At 49.1% G+C, this 24,476-nt stretch overlaps 12 protein-coding genes across 12 annotated transcripts; 6 read left to right on the top strand and 6 right to left on the bottom strand.

Moving 5' to 3' along the window:
• The first annotated feature begins 37 nt into the window (after nt 1-37).
• Nucleotides 38-2,530, top strand: EV420DRAFT_1504691 (MFS general substrate transporter). Its single transcript, XM_060471258.1, is given in 14 exon segments — nt 38-122; nt 137-388; nt 408-455; nt 511-586; nt 637-707; nt 761-969; nt 1,032-1,071; nt 1,124-1,356; nt 1,407-1,443; nt 1,495-1,523; nt 1,578-1,650; nt 1,707-2,016; nt 2,072-2,188; nt 2,241-2,530. 13 exon segments carry the CDS (start codon nt 325-327, stop codon nt 2,317-2,319), a joined length of 1,386 nt encoding a protein of 461 aa, XP_060338750.1. The 5' UTR covers nt 38-122; nt 137-324; the 3' UTR covers nt 2,320-2,530.
• Nucleotides 2,531-2,758: 228 nt separating this feature from the next.
• EV420DRAFT_1617052 (drug:h+ antiporter) lies at nt 2,759-5,274 on the bottom strand (the record flags this gene model as incomplete). The annotated part of the gene is made up of 15 exons (XM_060475190.1): nt 2,759-2,931; nt 2,993-3,142; nt 3,200-3,411; nt 3,468-3,502; nt 3,552-3,654; nt 3,701-3,760; nt 3,866-3,962; nt 4,012-4,153; nt 4,228-4,319; nt 4,379-4,548; nt 4,602-4,693; nt 4,800-4,867; nt 4,923-4,982; nt 5,047-5,051; nt 5,111-5,274. 15 exons carry the CDS (start codon nt 5,272-5,274, stop codon nt 2,759-2,761), a joined length of 1,623 nt encoding a protein of 540 aa, XP_060338749.1.
• Nucleotides 5,275-5,615: 341 nt separating this feature from the next.
• On the bottom strand, nt 5,616-7,673 carry EV420DRAFT_1504665 (casein kinase II regulatory subunit-domain-containing protein). The gene is made up of 6 exons (XM_060471257.1): nt 7,333-7,673; nt 7,038-7,217; nt 6,871-6,983; nt 6,632-6,806; nt 6,187-6,578; nt 5,616-6,128 (listed from the first exon to the last, which is right to left on the bottom strand). The coding sequence occupies exons 1-6, from the start codon at nt 7,451-7,453 to the stop codon at nt 5,817-5,819; spliced, it is 1,293 nt and encodes a 430-aa protein (XP_060338748.1). The 5' UTR covers nt 7,454-7,673; the 3' UTR covers nt 5,616-5,816.
• Nucleotides 7,674-9,174: 1,501 nt separating this feature from the next.
• On the bottom strand, nt 9,175-10,363 carry EV420DRAFT_1635724 (CrcB-like protein-domain-containing protein; the record flags this gene model as incomplete). The annotated part of the gene is made up of 4 exons (XM_060476482.1): nt 9,175-9,789; nt 9,842-9,939; nt 9,987-10,018; nt 10,065-10,363. The coding sequence occupies 4 exons, from the start codon at nt 10,361-10,363 to the stop codon at nt 9,175-9,177; spliced, it is 1,044 nt and encodes a 347-aa protein (XP_060338747.1).
• A 114-nt stretch (nt 10,364-10,477) lies between these two features.
• On the top strand, nt 10,478-11,831 carry EV420DRAFT_1617049 (uncharacterized protein; the record flags this gene model as incomplete). Its single annotated transcript, XM_060475189.1, has 3 exons — nt 10,478-10,489; nt 11,223-11,310; nt 11,440-11,831. 3 exons carry the CDS (start codon nt 10,478-10,480, stop codon nt 11,829-11,831), a joined length of 492 nt encoding a protein of 163 aa, XP_060338746.1.
• A 286-nt stretch (nt 11,832-12,117) lies between these two features.
• On the bottom strand, nt 12,118-14,976 carry EV420DRAFT_1635722 (VID27 cytoplasmic protein-domain-containing protein; the record flags this gene model as incomplete). The annotated part of the gene is made up of 12 exons (XM_060476481.1): nt 12,118-12,246; nt 12,307-12,481; nt 12,528-13,153; nt 13,202-13,422; nt 13,478-13,589; nt 13,642-14,149; nt 14,209-14,461; nt 14,518-14,636; nt 14,691-14,760; nt 14,811-14,831; nt 14,890-14,907; nt 14,958-14,976. The coding sequence occupies 12 exons, from the start codon at nt 14,974-14,976 to the stop codon at nt 12,118-12,120; spliced, it is 2,271 nt and encodes a 756-aa protein (XP_060338745.1).
• A 129-nt stretch (nt 14,977-15,105) lies between these two features.
• On the top strand, nt 15,106-15,794 carry EV420DRAFT_468799 (uncharacterized protein). Its single transcript, XM_060482249.1, has 2 exons — nt 15,106-15,315; nt 15,366-15,794. The coding sequence occupies exons 1-2, from the start codon at nt 15,154-15,156 to the stop codon at nt 15,564-15,566; spliced, it is 363 nt and encodes a 120-aa protein (XP_060338744.1). The 5' UTR covers nt 15,106-15,153; the 3' UTR covers nt 15,567-15,794.
• Nucleotides 15,795-15,808: 14 nt separating this feature from the next.
• On the bottom strand, nt 15,809-17,055 carry EV420DRAFT_468846 (uncharacterized protein). Its single transcript, XM_060482250.1, has 2 exons — nt 16,443-17,055; nt 15,809-16,390 (listed from the first exon to the last, which is right to left on the bottom strand). The coding sequence occupies exons 1-2, from the start codon at nt 16,685-16,687 to the stop codon at nt 15,823-15,825; spliced, it is 813 nt and encodes a 270-aa protein (XP_060338743.1). The 5' UTR covers nt 16,688-17,055; the 3' UTR covers nt 15,809-15,822.
• Nucleotides 17,056-17,783: 728 nt separating this feature from the next.
• EV420DRAFT_1504624 (uncharacterized protein) lies at nt 17,784-19,481 on the bottom strand. Its single transcript, XM_060471256.1, has 2 exons — nt 18,478-19,481; nt 17,784-18,423 (listed from the first exon to the last, which is right to left on the bottom strand). The coding sequence occupies exons 1-2, from the start codon at nt 19,335-19,337 to the stop codon at nt 18,027-18,029; spliced, it is 1,257 nt and encodes a 418-aa protein (XP_060338742.1). The 5' UTR covers nt 19,338-19,481; the 3' UTR covers nt 17,784-18,026.
• Nucleotides 19,482-19,756: 275 nt separating this feature from the next.
• EV420DRAFT_1504623 (Alpha/Beta hydrolase protein) lies at nt 19,757-20,888 on the top strand. Its single transcript, XM_060471255.1, has one exon. The coding sequence runs from the start codon at nt 19,820-19,822 to the stop codon at nt 20,597-20,599; it is 780 nt and encodes a 259-aa protein (XP_060338741.1). The 5' UTR covers nt 19,757-19,819; the 3' UTR covers nt 20,600-20,888.
• A 341-nt stretch (nt 20,889-21,229) lies between these two features.
• On the top strand, nt 21,230-23,011 carry EV420DRAFT_1635717 (uncharacterized protein; the record flags this gene model as incomplete). Its single annotated transcript, XM_060476480.1, has 7 exons — nt 21,230-21,247; nt 21,301-21,876; nt 21,932-21,950; nt 22,003-22,212; nt 22,265-22,433; nt 22,486-22,710; nt 22,771-23,011. The coding sequence occupies 7 exons, from the start codon at nt 21,230-21,232 to the stop codon at nt 23,009-23,011; spliced, it is 1,458 nt and encodes a 485-aa protein (XP_060338740.1).
• A 435-nt stretch (nt 23,012-23,446) lies between these two features.
• Nucleotides 23,447-24,458, top strand: EV420DRAFT_468765 (uncharacterized protein). Its single transcript, XM_060482248.1, has 2 exons — nt 23,447-24,023; nt 24,086-24,458. The coding sequence occupies exons 1-2, from the start codon at nt 23,583-23,585 to the stop codon at nt 24,362-24,364; spliced, it is 720 nt and encodes a 239-aa protein (XP_060338739.1). The 5' UTR covers nt 23,447-23,582; the 3' UTR covers nt 24,365-24,458.
• The last annotated feature ends 18 nt before the right edge of the window (nt 24,459-24,476 follow it).

Here is a 24,476-nt window from a genome sequence, read left to right as displayed (position 1 = left end):
TGGCTTAACCCTCGTATGATCACGTGCTCTGGTGGCTGCAGCTGTATAGTTGCTTGCGTAATCTTCCCACACTCTGATTAGATCGTCTCCTCCGATTAGATTGTCTGATCTAATCGCCCCCTGAAATTTCACTCCCCAATGTCGACGACACTTGGACGCGTCAAATATCTCTCTTGGGCACTGGACGACGCGTCTCTGGCCTAGGAAACTTGGTGTGCTCAGTATAACAGCTATGGTTGTTGTCGGTTCTTCGCTTGGAAGCCGAGGCCTATCATTAACTAACTGCGCAAATGATCCCTGACTGCCTTCTGTTTGCTTCCTGCCATGTCCTCCGAGACGATTCCTCTCCTTGAGGAGACCTCCAGTGATCAATGTGAGGATGTGTACAGTCGCTTCTCGCCAGCTAGGAAGAAGGACCATCGTAGCACTGGTGTCATGGAGTGCTTTGCTTCCTAGTAAGCCCTCAAACACCGTTATTGCTAACCAGAATACTCAACTTTCGGTCTCCAGTGTTTGCCTCTGGCACTTTTGTCCCTTCTATACCCCAAATCGCTGTAGACCTCAATTCAACGGGTCCGATAATCAGGTAGGTATTATTCTACAGCAACGACGAACATGCCGCTGACTCTGGCGCAGTTTCGCAGTGAGCCTCTCCATCCTTGCGTCGGCCACGGGTGCGATGGCATTTGCTACCTACTCTTCCTTTTGTACGTATCCCCTTCTTTATAATCCTACCAACTCAACCTATCCATTCACCCAGATGGCCGGCGCCCAGTCTACCTCATAGGCACCCCTCTCCTCTGCCTCGGCTCCATCGGCGTTGCCCTCTCCAACAGCGTCCCAGAAATAATGATATGGCGCCTTATCCAAGCACTCGGCACATCCGGAGGCATGTCCGTTGGCGCTGCAGTCATAGGCGATATCTACAAGCTCACCCAACGCGGGACCGCAATGGGTATCTTCTTCGGTGTATGCCCGTCCCGCAAGCAATAAAAGAACTCTTTCGCTGATTCATCTTCCCTCCTGCGCAGGCTTCCCTTTTGGGACCGGCACTGGCACCCGTTGCAGGTGGTGAGTTGTGATCTAGGCCGTCTTTTAGTGGGAGTACTTATCTTTCTACTAGGCTGGGGCGCGCATTATGCGTCATGGAGATGGACGCAGATTGCTCTCGCCGTATGGGGCCTTTTGGCTTTCTTAGCGATGTTATTGTTCTTCCCAGAGACAAGTCACCCAGGATCCCGAGGAATCGACAAGCTTCGTGAACGTGAAGGCGAATCTCCGAGGCGCTGGGTATGGGTATGGCTTAATCCTTTTGCGTCTCTGAGTATGCTGCGAAGTCCAAACCTCCTGCTTGCTGTGAGTGTGTTCTGTCATTTCGCTTGTATCCGTCCTTTAATGTACTTCAGACACTCGCTGGAGCAGCTGTGCTGATTACGGATTATGGTATGATTTACCTCTTTCTGTCCCGACGCAGTTCTGAACGTTTTTCACCAGTCCTACTCATGCCCGTAGCCTACACTATCGTGCGTAGTGTCACCCACGTTTTATGCGAGTTACTCACCACATCAACTACCCAGGGCGTCAAATATAACATTACCAACGAATTTCTCATCGGTGCATGTTTCATCCCCTGCGGACTAGGCAACATAAGTCAGTTCTCCACAGCTCCCGCTGCATGGCTTACTCACTCACCCTTCTGTCTCCAGTCGGCGCCCCCATAGCAGGCTGGCTCTCAGACCGCGTGGTGATCGCCTCCCGCGTCAAATATGGCACTGACATATGGCGGCCCGAAGCACGCCTTATAGCCGCCCTTCCAGGCGCCATGCTCCCCGTCCCTCTCTCAGTCCTAATATCCGGACTCGTAACGCACTTTGTCGACGGCAAAGTTGGGCTGATATTAAACCTGTTTTGCTTTTTCATGAATGGGATCGGAGTGGACCTGGTGCTGACCCCGGCGACGGCGTATACCGTGGATGTTGTGCATGAGAGGAGCGCAGAGGTCATGGCTGCTACGACGTGGGTGTATATTTTTTGTAGCTCAAGCTAGGTTTTGACTCGCGGCTATTTGAAGAGGGTTGAGGGCGATCGTGCTTGCTGCTGCGACATCAGGGATCTTGCCCTCGATTAAACATATAGGCGTACTTGCTACTGACGTGATCGCGACTGTTATTGCATGGTCTGCGTTTGTGTGAGTCTCTTTCTAATCCCTCGGTTATGATTTGATTCATTGGTTTTCATAGGATGATCTGGGTAATCATCCGGTATGGCCAGAGAATGCGGGAATGGGTAGATGTTGGTTTTCCATTGAAAGATGTGTAAATTTCACAATTTTAGAGCGTGTGTTACAATCGATTGTAATATAGACCAGTTTGTACCCTATCTACAGCCAGCTTTATTTAATTCTAGTACATATAGATGCTAGATGACGTTTTCAAGATGAAACTAAGCACAAACGGTTCAATGTTCACCAGCTCCGGATCTGAAAAGATGCAAATTTGTTACAGAGTGCGCGAAGTTCCGTCAAGCGGGCCCTAGTCTGTTTTAGTGCGCCCCAACCAAGTTCCTGCACCTTATCAGATAACAAATCGTTAAAATCGTTATCTGATATGATTCCACCTGATTGTACACTTCTTCGCGAGGTCTCCTTATTTGCCTGCTAACGTCCCTCCAGATATAATTAGCTCAAGACGTGATTTTCCATTAGTAAACAACCATAGCCAACTATAGGACTACCATATTATGAACTATAATTAGAACCTCAGGCTCGGCTCTGAGCCGCGTTATGGTCAACCTCACCAGCCAAATCTTCCTCGTCTACAGCATTTTGCTTCTCACCCAAGTGCCAGTCAGGCATGAAGAGCGAAATGATGAGAGGAATGACGCTCATGACAGTGGCCACGATGAGCATAATTTTCATGACGTCTCCGTAAGCTGGAATGGAAACATCAGTCATGGATGGTATGTATGCAGCCAGGAGGAATAACTGTCATACCTGAGACGGCACCTTCTCGAATTTCCGTACCGCGTGCATAGGAAGCCACAGTCGTGATAGAGAAATACAGCGCATCACGCTCGTCCTGTGAAATGTTTGGTAGGTATTTCAACAGTTTTCCGGGCATCAGGTTCGTCCAGATTGCACCGGCTATCCGGATCAGTAGTATCAGTATTAGTGATACACTTCGGTAGCAGTCGTACTTACCAACCGCGTTTCCGATAGCACCCCCGATTTCTGTGAGTAACAGCACCATGGCAGTGACGGTAGCGACATCCTTGTGGGAGACAGAGGCTTGAGCGGCTGTCTGGATGGTAATGGCGGCCATGCTGCCACCGATGCTCTGGATAATTTGAGTCCAAACAATCTCAACATCGGAGGCGTTCGCGCCACGGGAGTGGATCATGAGACCAACTCCGCTGTCAGGGTAAGCGGATGAGTGGTTGGAGATGGATTGGCATTAAGAGTAACTCACAGCAGTCGAATAGCGAGACCAACGACAAGGAGAAGCTTTGGGACATGAATTGAAACTAAGAAGACGAAACGTTGGCATGCACACCTTGTACCGATGTAGGAACCTCATGGCGAGACCACACAGGATACCGAAGAACGTTAGGCCGACGGATTGCGTTTGAATGAAGTAGGTAGCATTGACAAGCGACCTGTAGAGGCGTATTAGAGTTGGACACTCGGAAGAAAGGTATAAACCATGGCTTAACGACGATGACGAAGGAGTACAAATAGACGTAAGTGAGGTAGAACGAAATCCTAGCACAGATAGTGAGCGAACAATCAAGTTGCACGAGGAAGGACATACATAATCAAAGAAACCAATCAAACTTGCGCCGACGGCTGCTGAAATTTGTGACGAACCGCCATGGGATTACTGGGTATTTTGCAAATTTGAACTCCCAAGGTCCTACAGCAGGGAAGAGGAGGCAGCCGATGACGGGCATTGCAATCATAGAAGCTGCAGCTCTTTGAGAAACATCACGTCGACAGCATAGAAATGGGCTCACGATTATTCCATCCTCCAGAAGCATTCTCAGCAAGAGTCAAAGGAAGCAAGATAAGTGCAACACTGGTCCCGATGAGCACCAGTCCTACAACATCAAGTTGGGACATGACTTCAAGAGTTTGCTGTAGGAGAGATTCATCGGACTAGAGAGAGCCAGAGAGTTAGCAAAGGATTTGAAAAAAGCCAAATCTTTACTAGCCTTGGGTTTTTCGGGGACCAATCCCAACCTTTTGGCCTTCCGCTCAGCCCAAACAAGCGTGACAATGAGTGGGGACAGAGACGCGGGAATGAGAATCGCAAACATCCCATCTGGCGGGAAACAAAATTGTCAGTTGACCTGGTAACAATTGAAAGCGGGGTAGACTTACATCCCCAGCGCCAACCGGCACCATTGAGAATCTGGGTGCTCACATTACTTCCAATGAAGGCGTTGATGATGAACGGTAAGGAGGTCATTCCGACAGCGAATCCACGCCATTGAAGCGTAGTGATATCCGCGATAATGATGGAAGTGAGGAGTTGTAGGCCTGTATACCCACTGCAGACATCATTAGTGCCAACGAACACATACGGATAAAACGAAACACGGACACGGCGTATAGGACGATCCCTCCCGCAACAGTCTGGATGTTTTGGGCCGAAGCAATGACGATATACCCTACGAGCTCAGTATTCAAAACAAACTCAGTAGACGTTTTCAGTTAAAATACGCACCAACGATGTAGAATACCACTAATCCATGATGTAAGAAGATGCTTCTGTTAAGAATTCTGTTGTCAACTCACAGACGAAGACGTAGGCAAATCCTCGGGATGAAACGTCTGCTACTTTTGCGATCACAGGCTTACCACACGCGACTTGAAAGAAAAAAAAGGTCAGTATCTACCAGCGTGTACGAAAAGAGAGCCTAACTGATGATAGATTGAGCAGTCTGGATGGTACTGATCAAATTATGGTCCTTGAGGGCTGAGGCTGCGAACGTCAAGTACGAGTACGTAGTTTGACCATCGAGGGAGTAGATAGTACGAAGCCAAACCGATACTGGGCATCAAAGAATCAACGGTTAAAATTTCTTGGCAGCAAGGGTCCCAGGGACCTACCCGATGAAGAGGCACCATCTCGAATACTTGCCATACACCTTGTGCGTAGCCTTGACAGCCTCGACACCAGTATGAGCTGCAACATCAGACGAATTGTCACGAGAAACACGATCATCGCTGGCGACGCTCTTGCGAGAGGATTCAGGCTCGTCTCTCTTAGACATTTGGGGGGCAGGGGTGAGAAAAGAAGAGCATGGTCGCGTCAAGCTTTTATGCCGTCAAAATGCCTATTCCAAGTTCATTCGTTTAGAAGATTATCAAACGGGTGGTGCCTTATCAGATAAGACTAGATCCGACTGCGGACTGGGTCCGATCATCAAATTGAAAATGATAAACTGATTCCGAGTGCGATGCGCTTGCCAGAATCTGGTATGCCGTCGAAGTGGTCTGTAGGGAGCGGTGAGTCGACTAGAAGATCTAGAGAGTACTGGTGTTCATGCGGACCCCGAGCGGAAGAGAGCAGTCTGAGTCAACGTCTCTACCCAAAAGAGTGCAATGGCACCTACCTGACCCGTAACCGTGTTTTGGAATGAACACTCGAACCCAAGGGGAAATGATGAAAAAGGAAGCAGAAGCTAAATGATATTCCTGATCGTTTTAGAGGCCTACAGGATTGCGTGTGGTATCTTGCAGCGGAATAAACGGGTGTATACAAAATAGAATGGTGGAAGAACAAAGAAGAGAAAATATGTACCGAACGAATCAGTCAAACCTGCGCCGTGGGAGGCAGCGTCTCCAAACGAGGAGTATACTGCCGCACCATGCGCACCTGCCCTCCAGGAAGCCCTAGTCTGATTGGTGGCGATGCGACATACAACGATGGGTTCACCCGTGGTGACTCTTTCGGTGTACGAGGCGCAACACTAGAAGTGGGAGAAGTCCGCGCAGAATGTGACATGCTTTGGGCCGAGATAATGTCTGCTACCCTTCGTCCATATCGCTGCTGTCCTTGCATCGTGCTGGGTGGCTCTTCCTCTTCCTCCTCTTCTTCTTCGTCATCATCTTCATCTATAGCATCCTGAAAACGCCAGCGCCTCAGAAAAGGGAAGGTCAAAATCTAAAACAGGGAAAAATACCGGGTCAAAATCTTCCATTTGTCTGTCTTCTTCCTCTTCATCCTCGTCACCTTCACCGTCATAATCACCGTTTATCCACCTTCCCCTCCAATCGACCATATCCAGCTCTTCTGGACTTTCTGGACGCATTCGCAGCCACTTCATACGCGGTCCACTCTTTGCCCGCTCGCTGACCTTGAATCCATAGATTTTAGGCACGTAAACACTCCCTTCCGCCCGCTTCTGTCCACCATGAGGATTGGGGTTCACAAACGCCGGAACACTCGAACCATTGCTGCTTTTAGGTGACGCCGAAGAGCTCCCGGACGACATGGGTTTGTAGAAGGGTGCAGGGGCAAGTTCTCGGTAGCTTTGGAAGAAGAGATGCGCGAAGGTTGTTCCAAAGAAGGCACCTAGATAAGTAAACGATTAGTTACGATTTTGCAACCCAAGAGGGGGGGGCTACCATCGACGCCTTGGAAACGGCTACTTGGGGGCACGTAGATATCGTTGCAGTTGGGACAGAAGAGCTTCACTGTGTCGAGACCAGGCAAATCTGAACGACCGCACGGCACGACGTTCATTGACCGGCAGTAAACGCGCGGACACGTCCCAAAAGTGTTACTTTCGTATTTATCGATCTGTTCAGGAAGCACAGTAAGTTAATCATCGCGAGACCCTCTCCGTGAAAAGACTCAATCGTACCATCGCTTGCAGCCCGGCGCGAGTCAGGATGTACCGTTGATGAACGAGTCCGTATAGCATCTCTGCGGAGGACTCTACAATCGATACATCGGGAATTTTAGTAGCGTCCTCATCTATGGAACCGTCTGTAAGTCTCAAAAAGAAGGTTACCGAGCATGACGACGCACCCGGTTCTACATCGAGGACCATCTCCATCGCCTCCTTCCAGAACGGCACCATCGTATTCAATCCCGTCAAATTAAAGTCATCCTCTATAAAATCCTCCGTAACTTCACAGAAAAACTCGTGGCCCGGTAGGGAGCAGAACCAACTAATCCAAGTGACTGTTGAAGTGGGTGTTGACGAAGCTGTAAGTGAATCATAACAAAAAAAAGTAGCCATTAAGATTTCAAACTATTAATCATTGGAATGGTAATGCCAATGGAAGGGGGGATGGAAAGAATGAAGGAAAGTAATACTCACTGTAGCCGTCCTCTTGGTCGTCGACTTCTTCCATGATTTCGTCGCCTTCGCCGGTACCGTCTTCTTCTTCCTCTATGTCTGCATCCGCTGGTATGGCGTCCACTTGTATGTTCCGAGGCATCTAGCAGGGGAAGGGGAACGAACGAACGTTTGCGGGACAAGGGCACGACTCGGACGCTGTGAGTGGGAACGAGGTATTGAAACTCCGATCAGGCAAATTCCTCGGTGGCCTTGGTGCTCTTTTCTTGTTTTCCTTGCAGCCAATCCAGTATACTGTACCCAGACGGTGCTTGTGGGCCAGGATGCTCTCCACGTTGGCCGCAAGCCATTCTTTCTGCTGTTTTTACCTGCTGGGCTTCATGAGGAGTGTGACTGTCGCTTATCGGTGCGAGGGAAGAGTCTCCTTATATGTAAAGAACATTCTGATTTGCCTGATTCTCGTTTCTAATACTAATCTTTCGTCGACGGTTTGCTTTCTAGGAATGCTGACCACGAAGGCTTGGGAGAATTTCTTAGTGCTACTGCGTACACCGGGCCGGAGTAGAATCATCAAGTCGATGAGCCCCAGAGTACTTAATAACGAGATACCGACCGCGGCAGCCTTAGAAGACTGTGCTGGAAACTAAGAGATTGATTGGGTACATAATTGCCGATACTTTGATCTATTAAACACAGAAGGAGAGAACTAAGAAATAGAATCAAGTTCAAATCATCTTAGTGTGTTAGAAGTCTGATTGAGCTATGCATATATCTAACGTTAGACCAAGACTTTTACTACCCTTTCAATTTTCAGCAGTTGACGTTAACCCTCCAGCCCGCGAAGCATGACCACTGAGTCAGGGTCTTGCCCTGGTTATAATTATCAGGGCTGGACCTCTGTTCTGGAGAAGGTGGTCCATTATTGATCAGGGCAGCCGTCTTCGCGCCGGAACATTAATTAATGCTGAGACTAGAACATATTGTCATATATTGAAGCACTTCATATGTAGTTTTTCTCAATAACCACAAAGACGACACTTTCTCCCGAGGTTCAACCTCTTGACCTGTCGCCAGGGTTCGAGGTACGTGGCCAGAAGACTACGCCTCCAGCATAGCAGTGGCGTACCAATAGCAAGCCTCTCGTCATTCATCCAGACTCACAGAATCCCAGACAACAAAATTGACACACGTCTATTTCCCTGTTCCACATAGAAGAAATATCAATCTCGCTCCTTCACGGAATGCCGGGTCCAGTCTCACCATCATCCTAGAATTTTTTCTCCAATTGTCCCTTTGCTGAGATTAATCGGGTCGTTCACTTATCAAAGTTCCTTCGGTGCTGGTGTCCCCAAGAGCCGCGCGGAACAAGATGTCGGACATGAACTGCGCATGGTCTTTTTAAGAGTTTTTGTCGCAGGTATACGACGAGAAATGGACAGCCTAGTGGGTGACATGTGAAGGAGTCTTTCACGACGGTATCTAGACCATGGTCACTCACTAAGCAATATATTTGGTGGAGAGCGTATCTCATCCCGGTACTCCGATCAACTCTTCATCTTGAAGCGCTCGTGGAGTTGGCAGATAACAAAAGGCGGCGTTAACCTAAAACCTTTATAGTTAGAACGCCTGAGAAAGACAATAGATTCGTCCTAGAGCGGGTAGACTTGGTCCGACCGCACAACTCACTAACTCACACAACCGGCGATTGTATCCGGACCCGAGGTCTTTGATTCTTTCCAATTGAATGTCTCTGAACCTTGAGAATTCCGCCCACGTTAATAATGACAGAAGTATACGTGAGTGACATCAGGGCGGGTGCTCTAGATGCCGTCTAGTACTCAATTATGAGAAAAAGTGTGGCATTCAAGGATCAAAGGAACACATCGTCCGTTCCGATACACTCTGCGAAAGCAAAGCCGGACCGATGATAACGAGTAAGAGTAGCTGAGCAGTTACCCAGCTAGCCAAGACATACCGCACGTTGGACCAACGCTTCAGGGTCTTCACCTCTACCGCAAACGTACTGACGGTTGATAAACACCCACAATAGCCATCAGACAGGCCCTGCAGGGTAGAGCAGGCAGACCACGGAATGCTCGGTGTCTTTCTTTGCAGCACATGAAAGACGGCTAGGAACGCTGTCGCAAGCGAATTTGCGGCGAAGGTGCCCACGGGGAAGGATGACAGTAAGGGGTTGAGCTGCGTCGATAGAACGTAGCGGGTGAGGGCGCCGGGAAAGGCGAAGAGCAAGGCCGAGATGGCTTGGTGTCTGAAATCGGGGTCGAGCCGAAAGTACAGCGGGAACGTGGCAGCGTAGATGAGGATACACAAGGCAGAAATGGAATAACGGATAGGGAAGGTTGGTGGAGGAATCTTTGGGAGGCGTGGCGCTATGAGCTTTGCGATAGAGGACCCGAAGGAAAGAGAAGCGAGCGAGATGGAGAGCGTAAAGGCTGTCTTGCCGACGCCATCGATGAACTGGTGGTAATTTCACTACAAGCATATAGCGAGAACCAACAGAAAGACGCACATCACGAAGACCACCTCTGTGGTAGTCTGACGAGTTGAGCCATGACTCAAATATGTCGACTTGCCAACTGGAAAATGTAGTCAGCGAGCCACAGAAGCCTGTCTGGATGTCAGAACAGGTGTAAATGAAGACCGCTGGGGCCCACCTGTGGTCACTGCAGTATACAGTGGTCCATAACTACCAAGAGATGAGCCACGAAAGGCAAATTTAGAGGTCGACTTACAATTGGCCAAAGGGTGCCTTCAGATGGACGGCAAAACCCATAATGAGGCAGCCGACGGCTTGAGGGTATGCCAATAGAAAGATGCTCTGGCCATCATATGTGGCGAGTGCCTCCAATCCGAGTCTCGCAAGGAGGCCGAAGATGGAAGCTGGGATGAGGAGGGCGACGACATGGATTGAATACGGCTTGTATATCTTTGAAACAGGGATGCCCTCATGTTCGTCAGGTGGACGGTCTATTGAGGCAATCGTAGGGACAGGCGACAAATCCCTGGGCGTCTTGTTCCCAGTCTGACTCATGGCAATAGGTCGAAGCAAACATCCGGCACACGGTCCGGCAATTCGGAATCACATAGGACGCACATGCGTCATAAAATGAAGAATTATCGGCACGCTAATTTTCAACTCGCCAGCATGCGGTTGATGGTTGAATTAATCACCCAGTCCTATGTGCACTCTCAGGCCACAAAGGTACCAAGGTTCAATTTCACAAAACGCCGCCGCAATAACGTTTTTCTGAACGGGATCTGCAATGCCTCATGTCACTCCGCTTCCTGACGTTTCCCAACAACCTGGCGTGAATGAGGGTTTCTCCCAGCAGAACCTCGGTACAACGACAAAAAGGTTGTTTTTCAGGATGTTTTTATATATACATGTACATACATAACGCCGCAAAAAAAAATATTAATGTCAGAAGAAAGCGAAGCTCAACGCTCCTGGGACCGACGATCCATCAGTTGAGCATTATAATCCTCATCGGTGATCTCGGTCCTCACCATTAGGTGCATCCTACAATAAGTAGAAGTAGGCCACCTTGGTATTTCAAGAGGACCTGGGATGTAAGATGAAAAGCCGGAAGATTGTGAGATTGGCTTGGCTAAATAACGGCACATGAGGGCAGGCCAGGGACGGCGCCCGGGGTTGATCTGATGACATTCGGCGATTACGTGGGGCTCAGCTTTTGACAACCCCATGCGCGTTCGGTGATCTTCTGGGAGGGCTGCCCTTTCAATTTGGCCTGTCGCTTTCGAGCGTCCCGTTGAGCCGAAGCAAGCACAATCAAGGGCGTCTTCTTCTTTATCTTTCTCCACCAAGTCCCTTGTACATATTCCCCCTTCTCCCTCGTCGCTCATTTCCCCCCTTGCTAATGCCTCCAAAGTCTGCCCTCCCCGATTTTTATTATTTTATATTTGCAGCCTATGAGCCCACTCTCTGCATCCTAGGTTTCTTTGGAGCATTGGCGTATGGTCTTTTCTCGCTCCATTTCTCATCGCTGACTTGCAATCTAACAGTGACCCGAAGAGCGTGAGCTTCATTCCTTCCTGCACGGTCCACTCAACTCAGAGGTACCATCTAGACTCATGATGGCCAAGCAGCCTGGCCTTCAGATTCGCCACCGCCAGACGTCCTACCGCGCGCCAGTCTCGTCACCGTCATCCAGCTCGCCCACGTTTGCGCGTTGGTCGGCGTCATCAACTTCTTCCTGCTCTCTGCCGTACGGAAGCACCTCCATGCTCTCCCAGCTCTCCAGGAAAAGTTCACCTTTGCCCTCCTCTGCCCACTATTAATCGGCGACTTGATGCATCTCTACTTGACCCTATGGTCTCTCGGTGACCAAAAGTGGGACGTCTGGAATTGGAGCCCAATGTTATGGGCGACAATAGGCCTCGGCATGACTCTGCTCATTCCCCGCATTTGTTGGCATCTGGGAATCGGCCGCTATGTAGACGCAAGGGATGGCAATTTCCCCAAGATTTTTCAGAAGTAGCGAAGGATATTGTGCGTCGAGTGGCTTCTTTCCCCTTCGTGCCCACAACTCACCATCCTTAGCTTCAGACTCCTTCACACCTACTGCCGCAGAGCCGATAATGATCTACTGTATCATTAGTACAGGCTAGTAATACTCTGTCGAGATACATGTTAAATCATTCGCTGCGAAACCGTTTACTACTATATAGGATATCCAAGGGGAAAACATGTAATGATGTAAAAGATAACAAATCATAACGCGAACAAAAAGAATCCATAACATCGTAAGTCGTCCGACTTTGCGTTCAGTACGGAGCATTGACAATGTTCGAATGTCCTCGCGCACTGGCCACTTGTCCGGATAACGAGTACCGAGTAGGCTTTCTCAGGCTCTTCTTGTTCACAGCTAGCACGTTATTCTGTAACGCCACAATCTACAATGAAATCAAATCAGTACGCCACACACATGCACTGAAACAAAATCCGGTCCTTACAATCTCCTTATCGTCGCCAAACTTAAAGTTGTCTTGCACCACCAAGTCTTCGTACTTCTTGATCTCGTATCTATCCAGCATGCCTTTCTTGACTTTTGAAAAGTCCCATGCAACAATGTACTGTCCAGTCGAAGTCACGATCGCGTTTTCGGACTGTCCCTCGCCCTGGTTGAACCTACAGCCTGTTAGTTGTGCCGACACGAATAGCGGAACGAGCCTACCTCGCCGGCGTGAACGAAACGTCATGGTTCATATAGGCCACATGCTCGCTCCTCAGCTGGAGCCGTCTAGGTATCGGCTTGGAGGTTGCGGGGAAACTCCGATCAAACCCGAGGCTACCCTGCCATCTCCCCTCCCCGATAAGCGTATCAATTAACAACAAATATGTCTTCGTCGTCGCCACAATCCACCGTCCGTCGGCCGTCACATCAATACCAAGGATAGGGTCACCCAGCGGAGGCAGTGCCGTCTTCGCGTTCTTTCCGATCGAATCAAAGAGCCGTATATCACCCTTCTCGCTTGCAACCGCAATCTTCCCTGCCGCGGTCGTGGCGACGCCTGAGAACTTGTTCTTCCCCGCATACTGCTTATACTGACTGTCGACCAACTTTTTGCCAGAAACTCGAGGATCGATGCGGAACAGCGCATTGTGCGACGCACCCACAAGTGTTTGCTCGTGAGTAGTCTGAGCGAATTTGCTATCGGGGGCGATGTGGGAAACTGTGACGTCGTCGTGAATCTTCCACTCTTCCACGACTTTGCCGCGCTCAATGTCCATGTTGTACAAGGAATTGGGGTCCGCAGGATTCATCAGAATCATCTTCGAGTCTTGTTCGTGGAGCATAACCTTCGAGACCATCAGACATGTGAGCATGTATACCAAAATATCACTGACATGTTTAGGTGTAAACGCCTTCCCCCCCGTGGTACTTATATTGCCAATCGATAGATGATATTTCACATTGTGGTCGGCAGTATGGTTGAAGACCCCAATCTTGTTGCCTCGCAAGACGTACGAACGGTCTCCTTTGTATCCGACCATGAGCATCGAGTTCTTCTCGCCTGGGAGTTCAGAAGGTACATCATCCTCTTCTTCTTCGCCTTCAGATCCGTAGTCTAGAAGGATGATAAGTAAAAATATACCGCAGACGACAAAAGTAGCAAGTCAAACCATCTTCAGGCTCTAGTTCAGACAATACCTCTTCCTCTTCGTCCTCTTCATCTTCAATGTCGATCATGACAACGTCTTCGTCGGCACTAAAGATGTACCTTTGATCTTCCGCCTAATAACGACTTGTGAGTTAATATACAACTGAGCATCCGCAAGTCTCGCACCTTCTGTTTTGAGAATGGGCTCTGGAATTTAGTTTCCCAGAGTGCCTGAAGGAATAGCTCGAGGAAAGTATTATAAAGCTCCGGATCGGGAGGGAACTTGACCAGCCAGCTTGAAGACTCCTCGCCATCCCAATGATTCCAAGTAAGAGAAAACATCTTTGTCGACGATCTATGGTTCATATCTGCAGAAATTTCATGGGCGAGGAGAATGTCATCGTCTGTCTTGGCCGTCAACCAAAACTTGTATTGGCCTTTGCGTTGAATGATTTCGGCAATGACGATCCCCTGATTAAAGAACACCCCAATAGTACCGTCATCTTGGACTTCATCAGGACACCACAACCACAACTCAGCCTCGGAGGAGAAAAGCGTGGTAGTAGGCTCCTTGCTAACGGCGTCGGCCTTCGCTTTGCCCTTAGCGATTGCCTGGGAGACAACGGGTGTAGAAGTCGCAGGGGAATTGTCGTGTGTCTCATGCTTCTTTGAAGCAGGTGCCTTCGACTTTGGCCTATGTGAAACAAAATGAGATTGAACCGACGGATAACAGGACTCTTTGAGAGCGCTTACTTCCATATGAACTCCTCTAGTTCCTTCTCTGAGATGTTGTCCCCGTTGACTTTATACTTTCGCTCATACATGGCCCGATACATGCATGTCTCAAAGAACACCTTCATCGGGGCATTCGTGTTCGTAGCCACATATTCGTAGAACTCGTCTACGTCTCCTTCGAGGTCCCTCCAGATAAACGTAGGTTCGCCATCGGTCTCTCCCGAGCGAAACTCTAGTTCATCTCCGATGAGAAAAGAGCGTTCTTCATCAGCTGTAAAAGTCGGAAATCAGTTTCCGAGAAACAGAGACACGGCAGCAATGGCGCACTTTCGTCTTCATCTTCTAGCAGCTCCTGATCTCCCTCTTCATATACCCTGGTGATCACTAGATGGAAATTATGTTCAGCACTTGGAATGCGGCGAATAGTCGCCATGGCATCATTATATCTGTTCAAGTTTTGATTAAAAATAGAGAGCGCCAGAAACAGCACTGAGTCGTACATGCATTCGCGAGATGAGCGTATGCTGCCTGGTCGGATGAGATAGAGCTGGCCTGACGAGATCTTCACGACTGCGACGGCATGTTTGTAATAATATAGTGGCAGAGCATGTTTGACGTACCTTCGGCAGCGTTAGGATCGTCTAAAAGAGTTCAGAGTCAGTGGCCAGTATCAATTATGTGACTTGATGAAATACGAACGCCAGACCCGTCCCAGCACTACAGGACGATATCAGTGTCATTCAGTCCCGATGAATCATGATACATACGGTTTTTGAAGAGATTCATAGCTGGAGAATATGAGGAGGTGGTGGTTAAAGGTAAAGGTGGAGAAACTGACTTCACGAGCGTGACAAAATCACGAGGATTGTGTCACGCTCTTTACCCATTTTCGGCCGGCTTTGTTGCCCTGGTTCGCAACCTTGTTTTATTCTTTTCTGGATTGTAGGCTGTCGACGCGCTGTGATGTCTGCTTCGCCTTCACCTGGTCTTTCTTCGTCTCCCCCTCCACCCTTCTCGAGTACGTTGCTACCGTTCTTATACTGTTGCGTAACTAAGCAACAACCAGACGAACCAGCCACTCCAGACTCTACCCTCCGCGCAAGGAACGTCTCTTCTCAAAATGAGGTGAGAGAATATTCACTGGAACTTTTAATCTCCAAATGACCTTGGTAAAGCAGGCTCAAAACGGCCCCTCGCTTTCCACCGCATTCTCCGACTCTGGCATAAGCAGCCGTCTCACACGGGAAGCCTCGCGTTCATCCTTTCACATGGGGACTCCCACTAGGAGGGTTCTGGTTCGCTCAGATCCAGCGCTTTTGACATGTTTCGATCCTGCAGACAAGGAGTTGTATGATCTCTGGGCACCAAAGAGATAATGCACATGGCTACATTACTGACTACGGTTTTTGGCGACAAGTTAGTTCCTGTCCCGTAGAACATCCGATCTGTATATGTTCAAGCAACTCAGACAAGGTATATAGCCTCGGCGCTACCTACGTGGGAGTACATGCTATTGTACATACTACAACAACGGACTATCCACGGGGAAATCCCAGTAGAGTCATGCCCATCAACAACGGTCCTCGAAGACGCCGCAGCGTCTGAGTTGTATCAAAGAAGGTGGCGTCTCCATCATCTATGGGCTAGACTGCAGCTTGTGGCAGCCTGGAACTCCTCTTCTTCCTCGACAATAGGTGGGCTCGTGGGTATAGAGACGATAGATATCAGACCAGACAGTGTCTCTGGCTCTGCGACAGGCTTCAATTTAAAGGCCTCCTCCGTTGTCGATGCAGAATGTCTCTGTGGGTGAAACAAGGCTTCCTCCGCCGCCTCAAGGCTCAGATTCATCTCTGATGATGTAGAGGCAGACGCAGTAGAAGGTGAATAATCTATGCTCGCACGCCTCAGTCTTCTGGCACCGCGTGTGAATTTTTCCTTCCACCGGTCACCTTCTTGCAAAGACTGCTCCGTTGTGTGGAAACAATTGGGACAACATGCGCGCAATGGCACAGTGGTAACGGGTTTTCCATTATGGTCAGTCATAGGAAGCGAAGCCGTGCGAGTGAGCGCGGCGGGTATTGCATGGTGAATAGTCGGAGATGAGTGCGTCGACGCGGACCGTTGTTCGCGATGCACAAGGCAAGGTGATAGAGGTTCCGCATGCGTGTAATGAGGCGACGGTAGAGTTTTGGTCAGGAAACTAACACATCTTTCAGGATCTGATAAACAGGCTGCAAATGTCTATAACGGACCTCGGTAAAGGAATTTTGAGCGTTATATGTTCTTTAACATCAGGCGGTGAGATATTCTCGCTTTCCTTCGCTCCGACGCCCCGATTATGTGTTGAAGCTTTACGCTTCCACCAGGGGAGGATATATGATTTAATAACCACCAGGCCTGGCTTCTTGGATGGGCCCTGAGGAATAAGGACGCATTCGTCGTCAAAACGGACGCTGCGCTCGATGATGCTTGAAGATGAGGAAGTTATCACTGACATAGTAGTCTAAAGCGAAGGGGGGGATGAGGGACGGTGTGAAACCAAGCATAAATGAAGAAGTCATGGGAGACTAAAGTGGCGATCACTCTACGATCATGGGGCGTTGCCGGCCTCGCCTACTATGGTCTGCGGTCTAGCCCCATTTAGCTACCATGCCGTTCTCTTCGAGCCATTCCTTCACTCCCTATCGTGCTGGACGCCATTTTTCTAACATTTCTCTCTACGAAGCTTCTCAAGGGCCATTAAGCGGTGTTAGTGGCTCGGTATTTCATGTTGGTATGCGCAATATAACCTCATGATTTGATCACAGTTTTTCGCGTGTCGGCTCCGGTTCGAGTCCCGGACCAACAGGAGGCTCGAAACACCCCTTTGTTCCGAGCACAAGATAGGACAATTCTCTCCTTCTTGTAGTAAGGTGCGGAACTAGCGCCACAGAAATACAACAACTAATTTCTTGGCTTTTTACGACCCTTCAAGTTGTTCAACGTCTGATGCCTCCTCTATCTATCTCCGTCGATCTTCTTTGTATGTTACGCCACATAAACAATTTAACGAGTTAACAGAAAAGTACTCACTATCGAGTACTGGCTTGTACGGTACCACCATAACGTATGGGCGGCTAGAACTAGGCTCGAAAATTTCGTATCTGAAGCTAGAGCAATAAATGTCGTTCCAGGTCTCTCACTGACTTCTGGTACAATTCATAACGTTAATCTCCCATGCCAGCGTCATCTGTTCAGTACATTGAACGATTCACGGCCGTTAAAAGCCATGGAAACCAAATGTGTACGCTTCTTTCGATCATTGCAACGTTAACTCGATCGTTCAGGTGCACTGGAAAAAAAATAGAAAGCTAGTAATGAATGCACCATGTTCCGATTTAACTCAGCTCATTATTTACTTACTACATAGTTGTTTTGTCCGCCCTAAATCTAGTGCCTGAGGGGCCTCGACGTCTCTCTGATTCTCCTGGAAATTTTTCATACTGCGACACAGAACGTCACCTTGGTGAGCACGTTCTCATTGTATGGCATCATGAATGTACGTAGTGACAGGGCGACACTGACCTGGAACATGCAAGACGCTTTGATCGCCGAACTCGTAACAGCGGTTGAGCTGTGATAAGGCAGACATGAACAGCGGCGTGGTAATGTTGCTTTTATACGGTAATGACAGACTAATAGGCATATGCTATGTACTTATGGATACATGGTCGTGAATTAAAGATTATGATACAGTGACGCATTCCAGAGCAGTCAAGAGCAGTAAGGTACATGATCATGAGCCACCAAAAGAGAAAGATAAATAAAAACCACGATCTGAAAATAAATGTGTCTGGTTATAGCCAGCCAGCTGGTGACCGACGACTACTTGTTGACGTGGACTCGCGAGTGCGGCTCTTCGTCCACGACTGAGGTGTAGGTGGAGAGCGGTAGCCAACTCCACCGTCAGATAAACTCTTCTCTGTGTCGCGGGCCGTCCCTGTCCCTGGTCCAGGTCGCTGCATTTCACGCCCAGTACGCTCGAGGAGGTTACTGTGCACCGACGCTCGCATGCTGTGCACGGATGGTGCAATGGTAGCGAGACGTCGGATCTCCTCCGCACAGAGTGCCTGAAGACCTGTCAGCCCGAGGAATGTAGCTTCATCTCGCAGGTCTAATAGGGCTCCAATATCGAGACGAGGAAGACGGGGATATTGGGGATGGCAACGAAGGTAGGCCAGGATATGAGGATATCTATGGAAGTTGATTCAGAATTTGGCATATAAGGAATTAAACAGTGGGACTTACGATTCGCTTGGCCGGTCAAGGAAAACACAAAGATGGAAAGGACTGTGCGAAAAGGCGGTGGGGGCCAATTGCAAAGGTGTTCGACATGCTTGCATGTCATCACTATTTGTTGAGTAGACAGATGATGCATCGGACATATTTCTTGCGCGGGGGAACAAGCCCGCTAAGAAATCAGACAAATGTGAAGGTTGAGATGTGAGGGTATCAAATGTGGTTTTGTGGGTATGTGTGCATGTTTCAAGGGTAATAATGACTTTCGACCGGTCAACGGTAGAATTTGGCGCGTCGGATAGAAGAATGGCGCGAAAGGGAGGTGGTGGAAGAGAATCGGAGCTAGCCGTATATGACGGCGCCTTTGCTGGTTGCGACTGGGAAATTGTAGGGCATGGCGGCAGAGCACGCGTCGGTCTCGGTGGTGCCACTCGAATGCGCTCATCATCATCATCTGAGTCGACAAGTTCAACCTCATCGTCAGATTCCATTTCAAACGGCAGAGGCGGCGGCGGTGGGGGAAGAGGCCTATGAATATCCTCCGGTTTCTCATCGAGGATATAGCCATGGTAAGTCTCCTCTGTGGGTGAGCTGTCTTCTTCATATGTCAGACGTACACCCGAGTCCTTCAATGCTTCGTCGGGGGTCCGGACGACTGTCGCGCCTGCGCCCAGTGATCCATATCTGGGCGACAGTACTTCTATGGAACGGGAAGCTGACTTGTGCCGGGCAGTCTGGCTGACAGAGACAGAGGAAGAGCTACGAGAGAGCCAATTCATGGTGCTTGAAAGCGATGGAGCAATGGAGGATTTTTTAGAATGCCCAGGTGTGTGCTGAGAGCGAGGCAAGGAACGGGTAGAGGAGAACATGGTGGTAAGAGCCCAAGAAAGACGTGCAGAACAAACAAGGAGTGAACAGTTAATAAAAATGAGGGTACAATGAGGGCGGCGCACTGTAGCCGCCTTGCTCTTATCTTCGTTTCGGACCAGGGCCAGTCCTTTGTTCTGGTCCTATTGTTTAGTTTCGGCATTACTCTGCCGCTCGCAGCAAAACAGGGGTAAACAGTTGCCATCAATTGCACAGTCTGCCCTTGGTTTCATCGCTACAGCCGCTGGGAAGGAGATAAAATATGCAGAAGATCAGGAGCATATATACCAGCGAAATCCCACATATTTGAGACAAACGTTGCAGGATAATAAATCCCAAGTCGTCAGAATTATTTCCCGGAAATTCCCGGTTCTTGTTCCGGATGCAACCAAATATCTCGATCACATCAAATCATTTGTGACGATCACCACGATCACCGCTTCAGCTCGGTCGCTACAGGCTGATAACTAACTGTACTACTGGCATGTCAAACGTACACATCAGAGAACATGAAACCAGTGCGCTTCCTCGGGCGAAGCCCTCTCCCAAGTCTTCCAGGATATCAGTTCCCTTCTTCTACTGCCCTAGCGACGACGGTACCGACGAGAACTTACTCATTCTCCTTCATGGCCTGGGGGATACCCACAAGCCCTTTTCAAATCTCGGTCGTCAGCTAAAACTACCGCAGACCGCTATCCTCGCCCTCAGAGCGCCGGACCAGATCCCGTACCTGTACGAGGAAGCCTTTCAATGGTACGATTCCTTCGACCCGCTCGGCGAGCTCATTCGCTATCCCAACCCTACCCCCGCACTGGATCTGATGAAACAGGTCCTGCGGCATTTGGTAGAGGACTGTGCCTGGCGAGAAGACAGGTTGCATCTTTTTGGATTCGCCCAGGGCGGAAGCGTCGCGGCGGAATTTGGGTTGAGGTGGTGGAAGGAACAGAAAAGAAAATTCGGCTCGATAGTGTCTGTAGGTGGTCCACTTCTCTCGTATCCTACGATAGAAGAACTGTCTCCGACACCTATACTTGTCGTCCACCGCGCCTCACCAGCCGAGCCATCTTTACCTCGTGATGCCATGGTTGCACTCAGGAGAGCGTATCAATCTGTCGGTGATGAGAAACTAGATGGGAGGAGATCTGGGATGCCGTCATCGAAGGACGAGTGGGAGCCCATTATGCGTTTTTGGAGTGAAAAGCTGAGCAAAAGGCAAATAGACGGGCTGTACGAGGTAACGAGCGGAATAGCGCCGCCATCGTGAAATGCACATGGGAAATCAGAATGCACAGTCGCGATTTCGGTCGTCCCAAGGACCTCGGTATTGGTTATCTGCACTATTGACCATCTTTTCATCAGATGATCGCTATTTTTTCTCATTTAACATTCCATATAATGTATGTATATGTGGATACATTTCTGATTTTTCTCTAAAGCCGTTTAGCATTGAAATGACGGAGAATGAATGCTCTTCAACTGAGGTGAGGACACTGGTCGGCTAACATTTTGATTGCCGGGGGTCCAAGCGTTGTGTTACTAACTTGGCAGCAGCCTGGTTATTATCCACGAAAATGCCTTTTCGTCTGTCTATCGACAGTCCAGTCTTGAGGCTGGCCCGTGCACGTTGCGTTGCCCCGGGCGTGGTTAAAATTTTGACCTCCGACGGACGTGCTCTCTCTCTTCGATACGTCTTCGTCAAAAGGATTCAACCTCCTGAGGCTTCCTTGTACTGGTTTTTATTGCTATTTCATTTTCAAACTTGTCGAAGAGCTATAGTTTAAAAGTACGGCGAGGACGCGTCGATTTTTTCCCCCTGTCGTCCTATGCTGATTATAGCCCAGGATGCCCCAAGCCCAACCTACGGTCGCTACGACCAATCAGCCACACCAACAGCATGTCAACCAAGGCCACGGTACGCGTGAATTCTCTTGAAAAACAGTCTGGTGGCGTTGACTCGCCAAACAGACCAAGGTTGACGCGTTCAAGGACGCGTTCTACCAAACTGCTCGGAATACACCCTCTTCCCAAAAGGCCCAGCAAGAGATTAAGCAGGTTTTCATGAAGCCGACAAAACTCGTACGCGCATGCGTCTTCCAGGAGCACCACAAGTTCCCCGCTACAGAGGCAGCTGCAGCCTCCAAGTTGCTGACCGGGGGGGATCGCGCATTGTTTACCTTCATGCAAGTTTTAGGAAAACAACTTGGTTTCAAACTGTATCTCACAAATGTCTGTTACAAGGTAACGGGTGATATGATGACAGAACATCGGCAACGCGGTTACGGTTACAGATACGGCGACTACGGTTTCGATTACGACGTTTTTGGTGATGACGGTCCTGGCAACAGCGACGAGGAGGCAGAGAACTATAGTATGGAGGACGCAGAAGAAGAAGGCTACTCAATTGAGGTTAAAGCAGTGGTTGATTTGGACGGCATGCCTGTTAGCCTCCCGAAACTCGACTTAGACGAGGCCAACATTGTGAATGGGAAGCTTGACAGTGGCAAACCAGACCAGAAGAAGTTTTACTATGAAGATGGACACGTATGTTCTTTTTTTTTGCTTGAATTTTGCAGTGCCTTGACCAGGACCTCAATAGTGCGGAGAGTTGGTCCATTGTGAGTGCTTATCCTCATCCCAATTTCTCTCGCTGATTTCCGTGATCTACAGTGTGGAATCGAACAGTTCTGCTTATAATACCAATCACATCTGATGTGAAGGCCGTCACGGGCGATGTCTTACATTACGCTTGCCATGCTCTGCAAGTATCTCAGAGCCGCTCCTCCAGTGACAAAGAGAAGCAGCTGCTCGCCGGCCTTGTTCGTTCTTGCACCAACCGAGCCGCTAGTTTAGCCTCTGGAGACCAGACGTCATATGGAAGTTACTTATCCCAAGAAGGACCGCCAGAAACACATCAGTGATCTTAAAACAGCCGTCAAAGTCTCTGTTGAGCTGTCGATTAGGTGGAAAGATGTCTCTACTTTCCTTCGCGTAGGCCAAGTGTGCAATCTGACGACGCATACTGACGCCCTCCTCGACCCCGAAGGATTCGCTTCAGTCTATCGGGCGTTCCCTGCCCAATGGGAGTCGCTGAAGGAAATGTACGCCGTATACAACTGTGACATCTTGATTCGTTTAACATTTCAACTTTAGCTTTTCCAAAGTAGTCGAGCACTCTAGTTCTAACCTGACCCGAGGAGCTCTCCTTGAGAAGATCTCTGCCGCGGCAAAGGGAAAGAAGGGTGTCGCTGCTGTAACTGCTTGGCACAAGATTCAGAACGGATTCATCTTATCCAACCTCAAACTGCTTCAACCTGACGAGGTGGAGTGGTTGACAGGTGTTGTCAAAAAACATGACATCAACTTCTTTCGCGATATGTCAGTTACGATTTATTTCTACTGTCTCGTCAGCCCTAGGACTGAGATAGCTTGTTTTAGACTCTTGCCACAACTTCGGAATCAACCACACGAGAAAAAGTTCTGGTTCCCTTTTATCAAGGCTCTCAACTGGGAGAAGGCTGGCATCTCAACGCTTGAAGCAACAGAAGTGATATCGTTATGTGTACGACACGTCGTAGACAAAACCTCCGCATACCCCCAGAAACCATACGACCCCCGTGACGAGGACGACGTGCCCAAGCTGTTGTGCAGGCTACTCCGAGGCAAAGTTCAGTGGTGACCCGGCCCTTACCATAGAGCTTGTTCAGTTATGTATCGATACCGCCAATACCGACCAATGTACCGTCATCTTCAATCGCATGCAATCCGGAAAAGGGCGGGAAGCTTGGAAGTTCTACGAAGCCCTCGTCCCTGATATGACGAAAGTCATCGAAGCAAACCCTGACCTCAGGCCGCTTTTCAAAAGTTTCTTCGAGAACGCCGTTTGCGAAATTCTTGATCAGAGAAAAAGTATCTGAATCCATGGCCCTGGCGCTACTACAAGCCAGCCATGAGTTTCTGACGCAGCTGTAGGGATTTTCCGTTATATTGAACAGTATTGGAGATTAACCCAATTCGCTTCAGTTTGACAAAAGAGCGCTTCGAAATTTTAGCTAAAGAAAGTATTCAGCCAATCAAATCTCTAGCACGTTGTCTGTATAGCCGTGTACTCCCAACTCTAAGCGACGCGGCCGCCCGGGACGCTATTTCTGCGATAGTCGCTCAATGTATCGAACGAGTCGTCCGGGATCACCGCATACCGAAGTGGTCTTCTCGTCGTCCATCTGTCATCGACCTTCTGAATTTCGCCTATGACGTTGGCGTTGGAGATTTCTGAGCACGAGCGTCTTGAACGAGCTCATTGCGAAAGACGACAAAGACGACATGTATATCATGGAGGAGCTCGTCCCATTGGTTACTGGTCTCACTCCCGAATGAAAGCTTGGAAGACCCATGTCGCGGCACCACAATTTTCCGCGTTCTGCGCTGAGGTACTGAAGCTGTTTGCTCAGAGACTGATGCCAAAAAAGCCTACGGAGCAAATTCCCGCTCAATTACTGTCATTTGGGTGCGGCAGATGCTACGAGTGCACTAGCGTGAAGGCGTTTTTCACTACCAACACTCCCTTCCATAGTGTAACGGCAACGGCCGCTGTTCGTGCTCATGTAGAGAAACAGCTCACTGCGGTTTCGGCTGCTAAGTATGGTGTCAAGTGGGAAACGAGCAAGTTTGGTCGACCTTATACATTACAAGTATGTCTTCAAGCGCCCTATTTCGTTTCTGTATTCCTCCTGCTGATAAAAACGGTTCCCAGATCCAAAAATCCGAAAGCATGGTTGCGCATGGTAAGTACAAGCAGCGACAGACTCAGGGTCTTCAGATGTTGGCGGCTTTGGGGGATTTGACCATCCAACGTCAAATGCTCGGTGCAGACTTCGATTCAGTGTATGAAGCCATCGCTGGAACACGGGCTCCGAGTCCTGAACCTTCCGTTGTGGTAGCGGTAACAAATAGTCAGGAAAACGCAGAGAAGTGCCGCAAGCGCGCCTTGGCGGGTGTTGTAGTTTCTGCAAAGAGACCGAGAATTTCTTAGAGAAGACCTTAGTTGTAGACGGGTTGTGTATCTTTCAAATTGCTGGTATACAATGTTTACTATACGTCTTTTGTTTCAGCCGAATGTTGAGGAGCATAGGGTGCTGACTAAG

The sequence above is a fragment of the Desarmillaria tabescens genome (assembly GCF_030435595.1).
Source record: "Desarmillaria tabescens strain CCBAS 213 chromosome Unknown EV420scaffold_2, whole genome shotgun sequence".
NCBI classification, from domain to species: Eukaryota; Fungi; Basidiomycota; class Agaricomycetes; order Agaricales; family Physalacriaceae; genus Desarmillaria; species Desarmillaria tabescens.
The sequence above is the reverse complement of the archived record's forward strand: the minus strand, read 5'-3'. Positions and strand labels throughout refer to the sequence as shown.

Coding starts and splice junctions, on each gene's coding strand:
- EV420DRAFT_1504691 (XM_060471258.1), top strand. CDS start 325: ATGTCCTCCGAGACGATTCCTCTCCTTGAGGAGACCTCCAGTGATCAA. Junction 970..1,031: donor CAATGGGTATCTTCTTCGGT/GTATGCCCGTCC, acceptor CCTCCTGCGCAG/GCTTCCCTTTTGGGACCGGC. Junction 1,357..1,406: donor GTCCAAACCTCCTGCTTGCT/GTGAGTGTGTTC, acceptor AATGTACTTCAG/ACACTCGCTGGAGCAGCTGT.
- EV420DRAFT_1504624 (XM_060471256.1), bottom strand. CDS start 19,337: ATGTTCTCCTCTACCCGTTCCTTGCCTCGCTCTCAGCACACACCTGGG. Junction 18,424..18,477: donor CTTGACCGGCCAAGCGAATC/GTAAGTCCCACT, acceptor CAACTTCCATAG/ATATCCTCATATCCTGGCCT.
- EV420DRAFT_468799 (XM_060482249.1), top strand. CDS start 15,154: ATGTCTGCTTCGCCTTCACCTGGTCTTTCTTCGTCTCCCCCTCCACCC. Junction 15,316..15,365: donor ACGTCTCTTCTCAAAATGAG/GTGAGAGAATAT, acceptor ACCTTGGTAAAG/CAGGCTCAAAACGGCCCCTC.
- EV420DRAFT_1504623 (XM_060471255.1), top strand. CDS start 19,820: ATGTCAAACGTACACATCAGAGAACATGAAACCAGTGCGCTTCCTCGG.
- EV420DRAFT_468765 (XM_060482248.1), top strand. CDS start 23,583: ATGACGTTGGCGTTGGAGATTTCTGAGCACGAGCGTCTTGAACGAGCT. Junction 24,024..24,085: donor GTCGACCTTATACATTACAA/GTATGTCTTCAA, acceptor AACGGTTCCCAG/ATCCAAAAATCCGAAAGCAT.
- EV420DRAFT_468846 (XM_060482250.1), bottom strand. CDS start 16,687: ATGTCAGTGATAACTTCCTCATCTTCAAGCATCATCGAGCGCAGCGTC. Junction 16,391..16,442: donor CTCAAAATTCCTTTACCGAG/GTCCGTTATAGA, acceptor AAGATGTGTTAG/TTTCCTGACCAAAACTCTAC.
- EV420DRAFT_1504665 (XM_060471257.1), bottom strand. CDS start 7,453: ATGCCTCGGAACATACAAGTGGACGCCATACCAGCGGATGCAGACATA. Junction 7,218..7,332: donor CGACCAAGAGGACGGCTACA/GTGAGTATTACT, acceptor ATTCACTTACAG/CTTCGTCAACACCCACTTCA. Junction 6,129..6,186: donor AAATGGAAGATTTTGACCCG/GTATTTTTCCCT, acceptor TGGCGTTTTCAG/GATGCTATAGATGAAGATGA.